The sequence below is a fragment of the Lycium barbarum genome, chromosome 7 (genome assembly GCF_019175385.1).
Source record: "Lycium barbarum isolate Lr01 chromosome 7, ASM1917538v2, whole genome shotgun sequence".
NCBI lineage: Eukaryota > Viridiplantae > Streptophyta > Magnoliopsida > Solanales > Solanaceae > Lycium > Lycium barbarum.
The window spans coordinates 1,929,182-1,945,031 of record NC_083343.1 but is presented as its reverse complement, the minus strand read 5'-3'; the positions used below and the strand labels follow the sequence as shown (position 1 = coordinate 1,945,031).

The 15,850-nt window shown below is 35.7% G+C and overlaps 1 protein-coding gene across 1 annotated transcript; it reads left to right on the top strand.

The window, feature by feature from the left end:
- Positions 1–13,841: 13,841 nt before the first annotated feature.
- On the top strand, positions 13,842–14,971 carry LOC132602745 (uncharacterized). The gene is made up of 2 exons (XM_060315524.1): positions 13,842–14,153; positions 14,531–14,971. The coding sequence occupies exons 1-2, from the start codon at positions 13,842–13,844 to the stop codon at positions 14,969–14,971; spliced, it is 753 nt and encodes a 250-aa protein (XP_060171507.1).
- The last annotated feature ends 879 nt before the right edge of the window (positions 14,972–15,850 follow it).

The following is a 15,850-nucleotide window of genomic DNA, read 5'->3' as shown; positions in this document are numbered from 1 at the left end:
CCTATCTAAGGTCATGTCCTCGGTAAGCTGTAACTGCGCCATGTCGTGTCTAATTACCTCTCCCCAATACTTCTTTGGCCTACCCCTACCTCGTCTGAAACCATCCATGGCCAACCTCTCACACCTCCGCACTGGGGCATCCGTGTCTCTCCTCTTCACATGCCCAAACCATCTCAATCTCGCTTCTCGCATCTTGTCTTCCACCGAGGCCACTCCCACCTTGTCCCGAATATCCTCATTCCTAATCCTGTCACTCCTGGTGTGGCCACACATCCATCTCAACATTCTCATCTCAGCAACTTTCATCTTTTGAACGTGAGAAACCTTAACTGGCCAACACTCCGCCCCATACAACATAGTCGGTCTAACCACCGCTTTGTAGAACTTTCCCTTAAGTTGTGGTGGCACCTTCTTGTCACATAGCACTCCGGAAGCAAGCCTCCATTTCATCCACCCTGCCCCAATACGATGTGTGACATCATCGTCAATCTCCCCGCTGCCTTGCATAATAGACCCAAGATACTTGAAACTACTTTTCTTCTGGATGACTTGGGTACCAAGCCTCACTTCCAAGCCGGCCTCCTGAGGTGCTTCACTAAACTTACACTCTAAGTACTCTGTCTTGGTCCTACTCAGCTTAAACCCTTTAGACTCCAGAGTTTGTCTCCAATCCTCCAGCTTAGCGTTAACTCCGCTACGAGTCTCATCGATCAGGACTATGTCATCCGCGAAAAGCATACACCATGGCACCTCACCTTGAATTTGCCGCGTCAATCCATCCATCACCAAGGCAAATAAGAACGGACTAAGAGCTGATCCTTGATGCAACCCCATCACAACTGGAAAGTGCTCTGAGTCTCCTCCTACTGTCCTTACCCTGGTTTTGGCTCCCTCATACATGTCCTTGATCACCCTAATGTACGCCACAGGTACACCTTTAGCCTCCAAGCATCTCCATAGGATTTCTCTTGGGACTTTGTCGTAAGCCTTTTCTAGGTCAATGAATACCATGTGTAAGTCCCTTTTCCTCTCCCTATACTGCTCCACCAGTCTCCTCACAAGATGGATGGCTTCTGTAGTTGAGCGTCCCGGCATGAATCCGAACTGATTCTCTGAAATAGACACGCCTTTCCTCACCCTCATCTCCACCACCCTTTCCCACACTTTCATAGTATGGCTTAGTAGCTTGATACCTCTATAGTTGTTGCAACTCTGGATATCTCCCTTGTTCTTGTATAGAGGGACCATTACACTCGACCTCCATTCTTCAGGCATCATTGCCGTCTTAAAGATGACATTAAACAACCTAGTCAGCCACTCCAAACCTGTCGGGCCCGCACTCTTCCAAAATTCCCCAGGAATCTCGTCAGGTCCGGTCGCTCTTCCCCTGCGCATCCTACGAACAACACCCTTAACCTCCTCAACCTTAATACTCCTGCAATACCCAAAATCTTGACGCCTTCCAGTATGTTCTAGATCTCCCAACACAATGTCTCTGTCCCCTTCTTCATTTAAGAGTTTGGAGAAGCAATCTTTATGCATATATTAATATATTTTTCTTTGTTTCTAATTTATGGCCGTTCAAGTTGTAATTGTTAGTTTCGCATAACACCTTTGTATTTCGATCCCAACATTCGGATTCGAACTCTGGAAATGGAATCACTTTTGATAGTAAATCCCTAAGAAAGCATCAAAACATGATTTTTTTTAACTTTAAAATAGATAAAATGGAAGAGTGGCGAGTAAAGGTGGTTCGTGGAGTTGTAAGTACTCCTCCATCCTTAATCAAAGGTATCGGGTTCGAGCTCTGGGTATAGAATCGCCTTTGATAGGGAGCATTTTACTCCTCAAAGGGGCCTTTCCGACGCGAATCCAGATTAGTCGGACCCAGAGTGGATACCAGCTAACCCAAAATTTCCACTTTGTTGCTATGTCCAAACTGATTCAAGGTCATCCAGAGTCACCTGAGTCCCATCCATTTTCTTGTTCAAGCACTTTTTTTTTAATTAAAAAGGTGAAGGGTCACAAACCATTATAGTATTCAAATTTTAATAGTGTAAAGCAAAACATGCTTCTCATGAGTTCTTGAACATACTTCTAGTTATCATGATTTAAAACAAAATAAATCATTAAAATAAATTCTGAAATTTTTAGTAAAACACCCATATTATGATATTTCAGCTTCTAAACAAGTTTATAAACTTTCACGGCCACAGAATGCTCGCACGATTCTACTGCCATACACATCAACAATTCTAAATATTTTTTCAAACACCATAAAAGCATGGTTTATCCTAGTAACAAGGGTCATAGCAACTCACCTAAAAATCAACTTAGCAACCTTCGAATCAAAGTAAGCTACAACGCAATCTATCACGTCAAAATATTACATTCTACATAACATTATCATACAATATCAATTCCAATTTTTTGAGATTAATAACAACCCTTAACATTAGGTTAGAAGTCCCAAAACCTCCATTATAGTTCTTAAGCTAGCTCTTATCTCTTGGTAATGACAATACTTAGTTTAATGGACCTATTAAAGTAATTTGAATCATTACTAACTTCAACAAAATTTCACGTCATTATTTATCAGTTTCTCATTCAATCATTCTAACTTTATAAGCTTTTACTTTTCGGTTCTTATCCAAATAATATTTTATATGTTTAATATAACAAGAGTAAATGATTTTGTACTGGAAAGGGTAACGTGTCCATTGATAAGCCATTATTGGTTGTAAGAAACTCAAAAATCAAGGTAACGCAAGCATGTGACTCGCCATTTGACAACAATCCTTTCACGAAGAAAGTAAGGTTGATAATTTTGTCATTCTCTAAAGTAGGAGGGCACATGCATGACACCTCAAAAGAATCTCACATTGAAATAAGAGAATAACTAAACTGAAGAGCTTTGTAAGATATATACGAGTTTAAATGGTGTATTTTTGGACTTGATGATGGTGTAGTTCGAGCGAAAAATTCGTAAGGTTTATTGAGCCAAAGTGGACAATATATGACATGGGTTTGAGCTGTTACATTATATTTTCTTAATGAGAAGCTTTTATAGCCGCAAAATGTTATGACATGTTTAACAAATTTTAAAACTTTTATGACAGCGCGTATATCATGACATATTTCAGATCACAATTTTTTTTTAAAAAAAAATTAATTAATAAATTGTATGCCAAATCAAATTATGCTAAACAAAGTAACAATTACTATGGCTCATTGACTTCATTCTCACAATAGAGTAGGTGGGCTTAATAAGAGTACGTCTATTGCCAAAATTTTACTATTATGTAAGGTTATAATGACATGGAAAATAATCGTTTATTCTAATCATATATTTCCAGTTCGAGTCCTGGAAAAGCAATTGCATTTAATAGGAAATATTTTACATACCATAGTAGGATTTCCATACACAAATTCGAATTAATTAGTCGAACTTCCCATTGTGGGATTTCAAAAATGTAATGACGGATAAATTGACCAAAAAACTTGAAGCCCATGAGGAACATGTTTTTTGGGTTATTGATATATCTATGGGCCCACTAAACTTATCTACTATTTTTTTTCGCTTCGACAGATGAGTTTAAGCTTAGTTACTATTCTTTCACTGCCTATTATAAATACCTCTATTGTGTTAGCGTTCATTCACAACTCTGAATTGCAATCTTTCCTATTATTAAAATTAATATTTCTTCCCTTTTTCACTCATCCAAAGAGCTTGCATCAAGGAGAAGTTTAAGGATGGACATTGTAGCAAACTCTAAAGAAGGTGCCTATGCACTAAGCCATGTGTATTTGATAATATTTCAAATGAAGCTGAGATGACTATGCCTGAGGAAGCAAAAACTCTGACTATGCCTGAAGAAGAGATCATGATAGAGTAATTAAGACAGATTAAGTATTAAATGTCACACAAAATAATAAAGTGTTGCCTTTCTTAAAGGGTAGCTTATAATGTTGTGTTCTTGGCCTCTAGTAGCCGTTAGCACACTGAATAAGTTGTGACACGTTGATCCTCTTTTAATCTTGTACAAGGTTCATGTATGTTTTAATGAAAAATTATCGTGTACTGTCTTTCATTGTATTTCAATCACACACGTTTAAGCACTTTCTATCACAACCTGTCTTCTAAACGAACTATGGTTGGCATTCATGCCTTAACTTGATCGAGCGAACCTTCTGCTCTATTTGAACCGTTTTAGCTCTGTCATTCTTATGCGACTATACATACAATATATTTCAAATACAAATATGTGTCCCATACTTATCATCTGAATGAATGTTTAGCTCTAATATAACTTTAAAATAACTTCTGGAATACTGACAAATAATAATATGTGCAATACAATGCCATAATCTAATTGACCACAAAATAATGCAGAGCTCACCAATTGTTTCTGGAGTGAGGGAGAACCTAACTTGTGGTTTGTTAGTTCCTATTATATATCCGCCTACATGGACATAGGCCAATGTAGGTTCCATAAAGAGAACACTTGTACACTAACTATTGGTACTATTTTCTCACTAAAGCTGGAGCGGTGCTTAAAAAACATGATGTACATAGAAGTATTATGAGATTTCTCTAAAGCAACAAGCATGCGCAAATAATATTACTTTTGCGCAAAAGTATTTTCTCGAACATAATATTTTAAAAAATGTTCTTTATTTCTTTCTTTCTTTCTTTCTTTCTTTCTTTCTTTCATGGAGTGTATTATTTGACTGACATATTCTGTAATACTCACAATTTGATCAGCATGGGATTGATCATTGATTCTAACCCGATCTACTGGACTCATCCTCGAGGTGCCACTCGGTACAAGATTTTAGAATGTTCGTGTTTTACATCTCACTAGGACAAGTGTCTGGACCGACGACACACTAAAATCTCCTACTCTAACACGAATACCGTTGGGGTAAATCACGATCTGACTATGGCTACAAACCCTTTTATGATCTCTTGGATCAAACTCTTTTCTAAAATGTTTCTTAATCCCTTGAGTTGATTTTTTTTTAAAATGTGACACAGTTCACAAACCATTATAGTATTCAAATCTTAATAGTGTAAAAACAAAACATGCTTCTCATGAGTTCTCGTCATTTTGAGGATTTGCTTGTCATTTTGAAATTATGAAGATAAGAAAGTTTTGAATAAAGGTTTGAAGATTGAACATGAAATTAAGAAGAAGATATGAAGATATGAAGGTATGAATGTTTTAAGATATGAAGATCAACGTATCCAGAGCACACGAAGGTAAAAATTCCCTTTGGTAAAAGTCGGAAAGTGAAAAAAGAAGGGGAAAACTTGCTTTTATAGAGTGGGACCGAGACGCTTTACCTTCTGCAATCATCTTCAGAGCCAACAGGGCTTCGACACGTCTCGATGTCAGACAGATGTGATGGATGTGACCTTGATCCTATCTAATCATGGGAAGCGTACGCGAGAAGGAACCGGGGTGTCTACTCAACCAACAGATCGTACTTAAACGGGTCGACCTTCCGAAGAGACCTAGATCGGGACCTCGTATGAACACCTTTATGATTGAGTAAAGTTTATGAATATTTCGCAAAGGATGTGGTTTCGAACCAGTCATGGCCGAGTTTAATAACAAGATGCTCGATTTCGGTGGCCGGTAGCAAAACATGTTAGGTTTTTTCGGACTATGGAATAATGACTACTGATCAAATATAACAAGGGCATATACAAAGGTTTGGGTACAAACAAGACACATAGAATGCTCAATGAAGTCCAATAACAACCAATTTGCAAAATTCCATTAAAGATTTTTTCCATTTCATAAAATTCCGACTATGCCGGATACATCAGTACATCAGAAAAATCAGAAAAAACCATACTCTACGACCAGTAATTGGAAAAAAAAAGTAAGGCAGCCACACCCTTACTCAACCTAACAAGTCGGAGGATGAGATCTCCGAGTCTATCCACGGGATGCGGTAATGACGGGTGATACCGATTAGATGTCCCCGTGACTTGTAGCAGAGATGGATGACCCGGGGATATCCAATCCCAGTAAATCTTTCTCATCGAGTACAATCACTGGTGTAGTTTCACCCGAAGGCATTTCCCGATGGATCCCCATAATATGGCGAGTTCGAACTCAAGATACAACCCCTGAATGCACAACGGGAAAACTTCCAGCCTCCCTGCATCTAGGTGGCCTCGATGGAGCGGGTGTCCTTCTTCCCCGAACTACGTCCTCAGCAACCGACTTTCCCTTGGAAGCCCTCCTCGTTCGAAGTCTTGGAAACCAAAGGTATTGATTAAGGATATAATATAGGGACATGTGGGTCGAAACGATCAAATTTAAGAAGTTACCATGGTCTTTGCCTTTCCACCTTTCAGGTGCCATTCTTCTCCAAGAACGGCCTAAGCTACGAGAAGCCCGGAGAAGGGCAATCACCTATTCAAAAATAGCAGTTTCAAGCGTGGGCTCGACCGGATCCAACAAAGGGTTCCACACTTCGGGAAAATCGACTGACGATGGACGGTGAAGTTGAACTGTACGTATCATCACGAACCGGTGAAGTTATCCTCGATCATAATTGTCTTCGGGGTCGATTAGGCTTCGGCTTCCCTTGGGAAGCAACTGAGCAATTCCCCCTCGGATCACCCGAGGTATATATAAATGAAGCAAATGATCGAGGGTAAAAGCTACTCCGGCCGCATTGGCCAACTTCTCAATGCAGAACACGAGCCTCAAAATTTGCCGGGGCGATCTGCCCGATACATATTCGATATCGACGGCAGAAGTCCTCGATTATTTTATGAACAGGGAGGGTGAACCCTTTGGCAAAGGGATAAGTGTATGATAACGAGTAACCAATAACGTGATGATTTATTTTCACACCCTCCCCAACGGGGAGGAGGTTGATGTCTGCGCCTAGATGGCAATCTTCCCTGACTGTAGTAATGACACTATCACCGATACAAGATTCGAAATCTTCCACCGGGTCAAGATAACGAAGGACTTTACAGTTGTTCGTATAAATAAAACCTGACGGAACAATACCAGCAGCAATAGATTCTAACTCCCTATCAGAGCCAGTGACTCCAGTTGATGGCATGAACGAATGCTGATCTTCACCCTGAGTCAATAACGGTACATAAGCCCTGATCATGGAAAGTACTCCTTAACAAAAAGTATTCACACCCTGGAATAAGAAGATTGAAGATCCAAAGAGTATTATGGGCTCAATGTAGGAATATCAGTAGGTTTTGTGGCGGAACAAAGTAAGATTTAAAGAACTGCAGATGCATGGAAAAGAAAGAAGACATGGGCTTTATATAGAAAGAGATTCAAGAGATCTTGCAGTGTATCAAGGATTCTGATATAAGGAGGATTCCCTAAAAAGATTTGGAGGCTGGGTAATAATGACCTAACATCGGGTAGAGTGAGATTTGACTTAAAAGTCCCGTCCTAGGTAATTGGAGGCAGCTGCTTAGCTTATTTGGGTCCATTCCCCGCCGTCAGTAATTGTACCTCGAGAAATGGGGGGACTATCTGTATACGAGTAAGACCGAGGATACATGCACGCTCGGTTTCCCGTTGTTACGGTTATGCTCGGTCACGGTACGACTGTCTCATTGGGAAATCGGCTTCGAGTTCGGGCCGGGATGAGGCGATAAAGGAAGGGCGATTGAATGCCATCAGCGGGAGACCGAAATATCCATCCTCAACCGGATATGTCGGCGTCGATCTCGGAAAAACAGCTGTCACCAGATTTACTTGCTTTATTTAGAATTGTACTAGGGTTCAAACTCCTCTACTATATAAAGAGGAGGTTATCATTCATGAAGGGGGTTGGCAATAGCAAGGAGAGAAATAGTTTACATCAACAATCATAAGAATCTTATTAAATCCATTCCTATCTGTTCTTAAGTTCATTTTTATTATACTTCGTGTAAGTTTGTAACAAAGGGTATCGACCTCAGTTTCTATACCCGAGGCCAGACGCACTTAACAGTTGGTCAGATCTGCTTTTCTGTTCATTTATTGACATATCTCGCTATTTAATCTTGAATTGAATTTAGCCACATATCTTTGTCATCATGCATAAATTTAATTGTTCTCCATTTTAAGGTTGAAAAAACTTATTAGTTGATTGCAAGTTCTTTTCGTTAATGTTTCCTTCTTCCCTTTTTATATAAAATTAAAAATCATAAGTTAAGAAAGGCATATAGTTTAGTTCTCAAGAAATCAGGTTTTGGTGGAGCCACAAATATCTATTTATTATTGATATAATAAGTCCTAGGTTCGAGCCATGAACATATAGAGCCTTCTTAGTTATGGAGCTTTTACTTCCAAAGTGAAATTTTCCAGCGTGGATTCGTATTAGTCAGGTCCTAAAGTGGGTATCAGAAACTGAATGAAAAACCCAAAAAAAAAAAAAAAAAAAAAACCTAGTTCTTTAACGTCATTACAGGGTGTGAGGGATATATGAGATCCTCAACTCTTAACCAGATGTGCCAGGTTGAGTCTTAAATACACAAAAAAGTCATAGTATCAAGTGCTTTCCCTTTTATGTGCCATATGCGTGTTCTGAACATAGGAAGGCAAATCATAGAAAGAAAAAAGAACTTAAGTTCTTTAACTGTATTTCTGTGTGAAAAATATAAATTTGAACTCATGTAACATTGTAAACCATAAGACTTCGTGTTAAATCGTTAAATATTCTATTCCTTTTGTTAAATATTGAAAATAGACGGAGTTTTTGTATGGCACTCAAGCCATTTTTGTTGCCATTACCAATGGGCCAATTTGCGTTTCGAGGCCTGACTTAATATTTATTCTCATGGCCCATGGGCCTTATCCTAATTAATTTGCAATTTGCCGGGTAGCTATAAAATACAAAGTATATAAAAAGAAGAGTTGAAGCTTTATGGAACGACTTTGTGAGCCAAAATATTTAGACAATTAGATCACTTTGAAAGTATATTTCTATGGAAACTCGTTAATTGATTATCAGAAATATATTAAGTTTGACTATGCTAATAATGTAAAAGATTGTTACAACAGAAATGGGCAAAAAGTCACTTTTTGAACCGCTAATTAAGCTTTAGCGGTGTTTCAAGCTAATTGAATTTAGGCACTTTTTAATCACAAAATATTATTTGAAAGATCATACTCGTAGATTAAAACTAAAATAAAATAAGTCAAAACTTCAAATACACACCGCACAACTTGGGATAAAAAGATTCAAGAAAAGGTTTTTGGAGTTAGAATTAACATGGTTTAGACTCCAGAAAAGATTAATGGAGTTAGAAGCATGCAGACCAAGATGCAGACCAAGAAAGTTCATGTAGATTTAAATTTTATCAATTCAAATTCTAGAATTTGTTTTATGAAATTTGAGTCTTTCAATTTCACATGTTCAAACTTCAGGAGTTTTAATTAAAACATACTGACAGAGCCATGGATTTTTAACTATACAAGTTCATTCTTTAGGACACAATTATGAAGTTTTAGTATTTATTGAAAAAATTCATAGCAAAGTTTGTTTGAACTCCTAGACGATTATGGAGTTTCACATTATTTTACGTACGTCTTATTTCCTTATTAGTAGTAGTTGAGTGTTCATTGTTATTCAGAACTTGACCAGATCCGAGCTTCCCAAGCTCTATGTTGTAGGAAAATTTGGCATAAACAATTATCCTTTCATAAGGAGAGAAAAGATGAAAAGTAACGTGAAACTTTTATTATCACTCCTGTGAAAAGATAATTGAAGTGCTTCATGTATAATTGACTTATATGTCACAACTTTGCCATCTCAACTAGCACTAAAATTCCTTTGACACCCCGTATATTACGGAAAATATTATTCACATCAATACTTTCACAATCATATCAAATTTTCCCGTGAAATCGAAATGTACAAAAGGAATTTCGATACAAATTAATGACAAAGTATATAGAAGTACTAAGCCTATTTAATTTCTAAAATTCCAAAAATTAAGAATTGAGGAATCTGTTAGGTTTTGAGGGTAATTTTAAAACTTTATTAACAGTGCAAATAAATCTGATCACATAGTATAACGAAAGATAAATGTGATTAATATCTTAAAATAAAAAAGAAAATTTAACCCTTTTTCCATCCTTAAATTCCAAAGGTAGGACGAAGATAATAGTATCTTAGGTAAAAGTTATTAAGCAAAGGAAAAAAACAAAAAATCTAATCATGCTCCGCCTGACATAAGGCCGTACATATAGAGTATTGTAAAAGTTTGTCACAATGGAGTAGGTTGGTAACCTACCAGTGACATATTCAGAATTTTAAATTTACGTTTTGTGTTCTAGAAAAAAAAACAGTTTATTGAGTTTTAATTTATTTATTTATATGTATTAAATAAATTATTATAAACAAGAAAAAGTATGAACTAAAGCTATTATATTTTGCTGAATTCGTAAAATAGAACTGTAGCTTCGCCTAATTAACAGGAGTACACTTTTTCACTTGAATGTTAGATCAAAACGTGTCTATTGGCAAGCCATTGAATAAATGTATTCAGGAAATACAAAATTAAAGTTCTACCAGCATGTGATTATATCATGTGACAACATATAAGGTTGTACGTTTAGGATTGAATGTTCACAAAGAAAGTAGGGCTGATATTAAACATCTTTCTTTTAGTTTTTTGTCAGTGTGAAGTATTCATAGCGAGGTCCGATTAAATTCAAAGTTACATCGAAAAGTCTAGTATTGGGGGTAAAATATTCCCTAACAAAAATCACATCCAGGCTCGATTCGAAACCTCTAATTAAAGATGATCTGCTTAAAAATGACTGATTAATTTTATAGCTAAACTACAAAGTCTATCGTTAATTCTATTTAGCAATATATTACCGACAAATTATTCAAGAACAATTTAACGACAGATTAATGATGAAGTTTGTAATAAATTCTAAATTTTTATAGTAATAAAAGAGCATTTATCGCTCAAACATCGACCTTATTGGTAATATTAAACATCTTTTTTTCACGAGTCGCTAGAGCATGTGGAGCTCCCATAAAATTAGAATGCCACGGCTAGTCTTACTTATTTTTTTTTGGTGGGGTTGGGGTGGGTGGGGGGTGTTGAAGTATCACATTTGCTATGTATTGTTGAACAACTTTGTCATATGTTAAATTTTTGGTCTAATATATCTCTTTGTGTAGGAAAATAATTTGATTTTTTGTGCTCAACTTAGAAGGAAGCTTCAATTTGAGAATAATTTTAAATCATAATTAAAGTTGAAGGATACAAATTTCGGATTATTCAAAATTCCAATGCGAATGTCTATAAATACCGCTATTCTGGATGTGAAAGAGATTTGCATGCAAGCTGAACGGGATCAATTATGTATCAAGCCAAAAAAGTTTAACATCCCTGTTTACGCTTAATTACATGACTTTTTGAGACCATTTGATATAAAAAATATTCTTATATAAGAAGAGAGGAATGAAAAAATATATAGAATTTTCGGTACTACTCATGTAAAAGGATATCTTTGGTACAATATGTGTATTTAATTTAGGCCAAATGCATACCCAGCTCCCTAAAGTTGATAAACATTTCCGTTTGGGCACCTCAACTTAACCTTTTACCTATTGAACACTTAATATACAATAACTTTGTACCTATTATTACATGTAAGCATATAGTTTTTAATAGGTACAAATTTAATATACATTAAATGTTCAATAGATGAAAGGTTAAGTTGAAGTGTCTAAATAAAATTTTGTGTCAACTTTAGGAGGCTGCGTTGGCCTTTAATTTATATATCACAACTTGCAAGTCTCTTAAATTTCATAATTAGTCAAATAGCTTTGTAGGAATTGCATTGGGAATGGGAAATCAGTTTTTGTCCTGTTATTTAGAGTACATCAAATTATTGAAAGTCATTGTTCAATATTGACATATTTCAAAAAAAATTAAAGTCAATTTTAAGACGACAACTTATAAAAAAATATCGTGAAACATAAAATCATGCTCATGTGACATATGTCAGGTCGTACATGTACAATTACTCCAACAGGTCGTACAGGTACAATTACTCCAACAAACTTTGTCACAATAGAGTTGGGGGAGCTAATAAGAGTATGTCTTTATTACTTGACTGCAAAAAAACGCGCCTATTGGCAAACTATTACTTTACCCCTCCTAATTTATGCAGGGGCGGATTTATGTGGATAGATGGAGTTGCCATGGCACCCGAACCGTTCGGCTGAAATTTGGTATATATATGCGGATATGTATAAGAAATGAAATATATATATAACTTTTGTCACCCGGAAGAACAAAAGAGTGAAAAGTGCTTCTGGCAAAGGGCATAACCTGCCACCCTTGTGACTGAAGATCAACCTGCGTGCAGTGCCTTTTGTTTTGTTTTTTCTTGTGCACGCTTCAGCTCTATATTTTTTCAGTTTTTGTATCTTGAATTCTTTTTACTTGCTATTCTTTGTTAATCCAAATTAACTCTTTTATGCTCCAAATTTTACTTCCTCTTTCTTTAAGTATTAATCTCTTTATGCGTGCACTGAGTGCGTATCCTATATCAATGAGTACTAAATTTTAAAATTTCACATAAATATTAACAAATATATATATTTAAATAGTAAATTTCAAAATTTTAAAACAAGTTCAAGTTTTAAAATGATGAATATTATTATGTTAAAGAGTTTTCAAATTTAAAGGTTGCTTTGATCTTTCCGCAAAGTTCACACTTATGGAAAATGAGTGGGTTGAAGCTACAAATTCTTGACTCTTTCTCGACTATATATCTGCAAGAATACACAAGGAAAATAGATTATGAATCTATTGAGATAACGGTAGTAGATGGTTTATAGAGGTTCAGATTTTTAACGTACAAAATCTTTATCTTTCTCAAAGTTTTAGAGGATCAGGCCTCTTACTCCAATTAAAAAAAAAAAAAGGAAAAAAAAGGGCCTCTTAGGCATCATTAATCGATATCCGCATATTCATTCAATTTGTCTATATTAATAGAAAAAAATAAAGACAAACTTACAGGAATGCCTACCTTATTATAGGTTCTTACCATTAGTAACTACCATTTTATTTTTTACATTTCGTAGCTACCTTTTTAGTTAATTACCATATGTATTGCGTGTATTTACGGTATAGTAAATAGACTCAGCAGCTGTATCTTTAAAAACAGATCCCTTAGAAATAGGCATTTAATTTGGTCTTAAATGGGAAAATATAATTCATAATAATATCTTTCATAATCTGCTCCATAAATTTAGCTTCCATTTCCATATTCTTCACGATTCTCCATCTCTCCACCCTTCTTTTTCAAATGCAATGTAAAATTCAAAAATTCAAACCAATCAACTGCAGAGGAAAAACAGCAACACAGCAAATACGATCATTCTAATGGTAATTCGAAAGTTCATGTTTTTTTTTAATAAAAACACTCAAAATGTATTTCAGATTGCCATTGATTTTTGTAGTTTTTTTTACTTCTTATTTGTCAAACTGTCCTAAGTACCTTCATCTTTGAATTCCTCTTCAGTGACGAGCTTCAAATAAATGTGTTATATGTTCGGAAAAAAAAGCTGAATGTAGTATTTTTGTGTTCTTTGAGCGATTCAGGGAAGCGTATGGTGTGAGAGAGAACATGTGTATTGTTTCCGATAGGCATGAAAGCATAAACAAAGATGTTTCTAGAATCTATCTGAATGTACCGCATTATGCATGCGTATGGCATCTTTGGGGTAACGTATGTAAGAAGTATAAAAAGAGCCATGATGTGTTGAGTCCCGTGTTTTATGCAATGGCAAAAGCGTGCACGTAGGAAGATTTTGATGAGCTTATGGGGAAAGTTGAGAAGGCAAATTTTCGGGTGGCAGAGTATTTGGAATTGGCTGGAAGAGAGAAGTGGGCTAGAGTGTATGCGACTGCTAACCGAGGGTGGACAATGACTTCAAACATAGTAGAGTGTATTAATCGTCATCTTGTAGCAGCAAGAGAGCTTCCTATATTTGATTTTCTAGAAGAAGTGAGGAAGATGTTTGGAAGATGGAATTATAATAACCGGAAAAATGGTACATACACGTTCACAACACTCGGTAAAAAGTTTCAGGAGATGTTGTCAATAAATGAGTATCTATGTTTACGTATGACGGTATGTTTCTTTTCAAATTGCTTAAGTATGTTCGATTGAGATTCAGTTATGTTCGTTGTATTTGATATATTTATCATGTGGAATCTGTGAGATCTATGTGAAAATGATAACATGTATTTATTAGTTGAATATATATTTTGATTCTATTACATTACTGTATTTGTTGTATCTAATTATATGCAGTCTGGATATATGTGTCAAATATTTTCACAGATTTGGTGTATGTGACTAGATTGATCAAATACAATTAGTCAGCTATGAAAAATAATTAGCAATATGTTTATGACTACAATGGTTTAATCTTTGCAATCATGAACTTATGTGTATTTGAATGTACGTGATGTATGTTTTTGTTGTATTTGACTGATCTGTTGTAGGTCGAACCATCAACCGAATACTTGTACACAGTATATGATGCAGGAAGGCGTTTCATCGTTAACTTGGACAACAAAACTTGCAGTTGTCGGATGTTTCAAATAGACGAAATTCCATGCCCACATGCATGGGCTGTCATTAAGAAGAAGATTCTAATGGCTGATGATTACTGTTTGGAATTGTTCAAACCGCACACCGTGGTGAAGACGTATGATGCCGCCGTGGATCCTCTCCCTGACGATCGGGAATGGAAGATTCCAACATACATATCAGAGGATGTGGTTTTGCCACCAAGATACAAGAGACCTCCCGGTAGGCCGAAGAAAAAGCGTGATAAGCCGTTATTTGAATTGCTTCTTGGAAAAAAGAGACATGCATGCAGTGCTTGTGGACAGACTGGACACAATAGACGATTTTGTAGTAATGCTCCCAGAAGGAAGTAGTTGTTTTTTGTTTGTAGAAGTTTAGATTTGTTACACTAGATACACTGTTGGTTTGCATTTTTTTTTTTTTGGAATAAAAAACGAAATCTGTTTCATATACTACTTGTGTGATATCTTCATTTGGAATTGTATTGAATAGTTATCTTTAAATTCATTCACAAATGAATATAAAATGTAGCATTAGTTCTTTCAAAAAAAAAAAATAGTTACTATATATTTTAATATGTACTATTGATGCCAAAATACATCAAATATATATAATTTAAAAAGTGTATCCGACTCTGCCATCTTAATAAGTTGCAGATGTATTTGAAATATGTTGATGTTTATGGGTTTGGCGAATTCAAATACATATAACCCCCTTGTTTCAAGATATAAATACGTGTATGTATTTGAGTGTACCTCACTGTGTCACATCGAAGATATAGCAAGATATACACATTCAAATAAATTGCAAAAACAAAATCACACAATGGTCACTGTATATTAGAATGTAGGCAGATTTACACATTCATCCAAAAAATGGTCACCGTATATTAAAATGTAGTGTTGATTCCAACATACATCAAATACATGTAATTTAAAAAGTGTATCTGACTCTGCCATCTTAATAAGTTGCAGATGTATTTGAAATATGTTGATGTTTATGGGTTTGGCGATTTCAAATACATATAACCCCCTTGTTTCAAGATCTAAATACGCGTACGTATTTGTAGTGTACCTCACTTTGTCGCATCCAAGATATAGCCAGATATACACATCCATCTAAATTCCCAAAATAAAATCACACAACTTTGATAAATTAGAATAAGCTTAAATGTTCCAGTTAAAACTTAAGGAAAATGATAAGATAATCTTAAACTAACTAAAACTAAAATA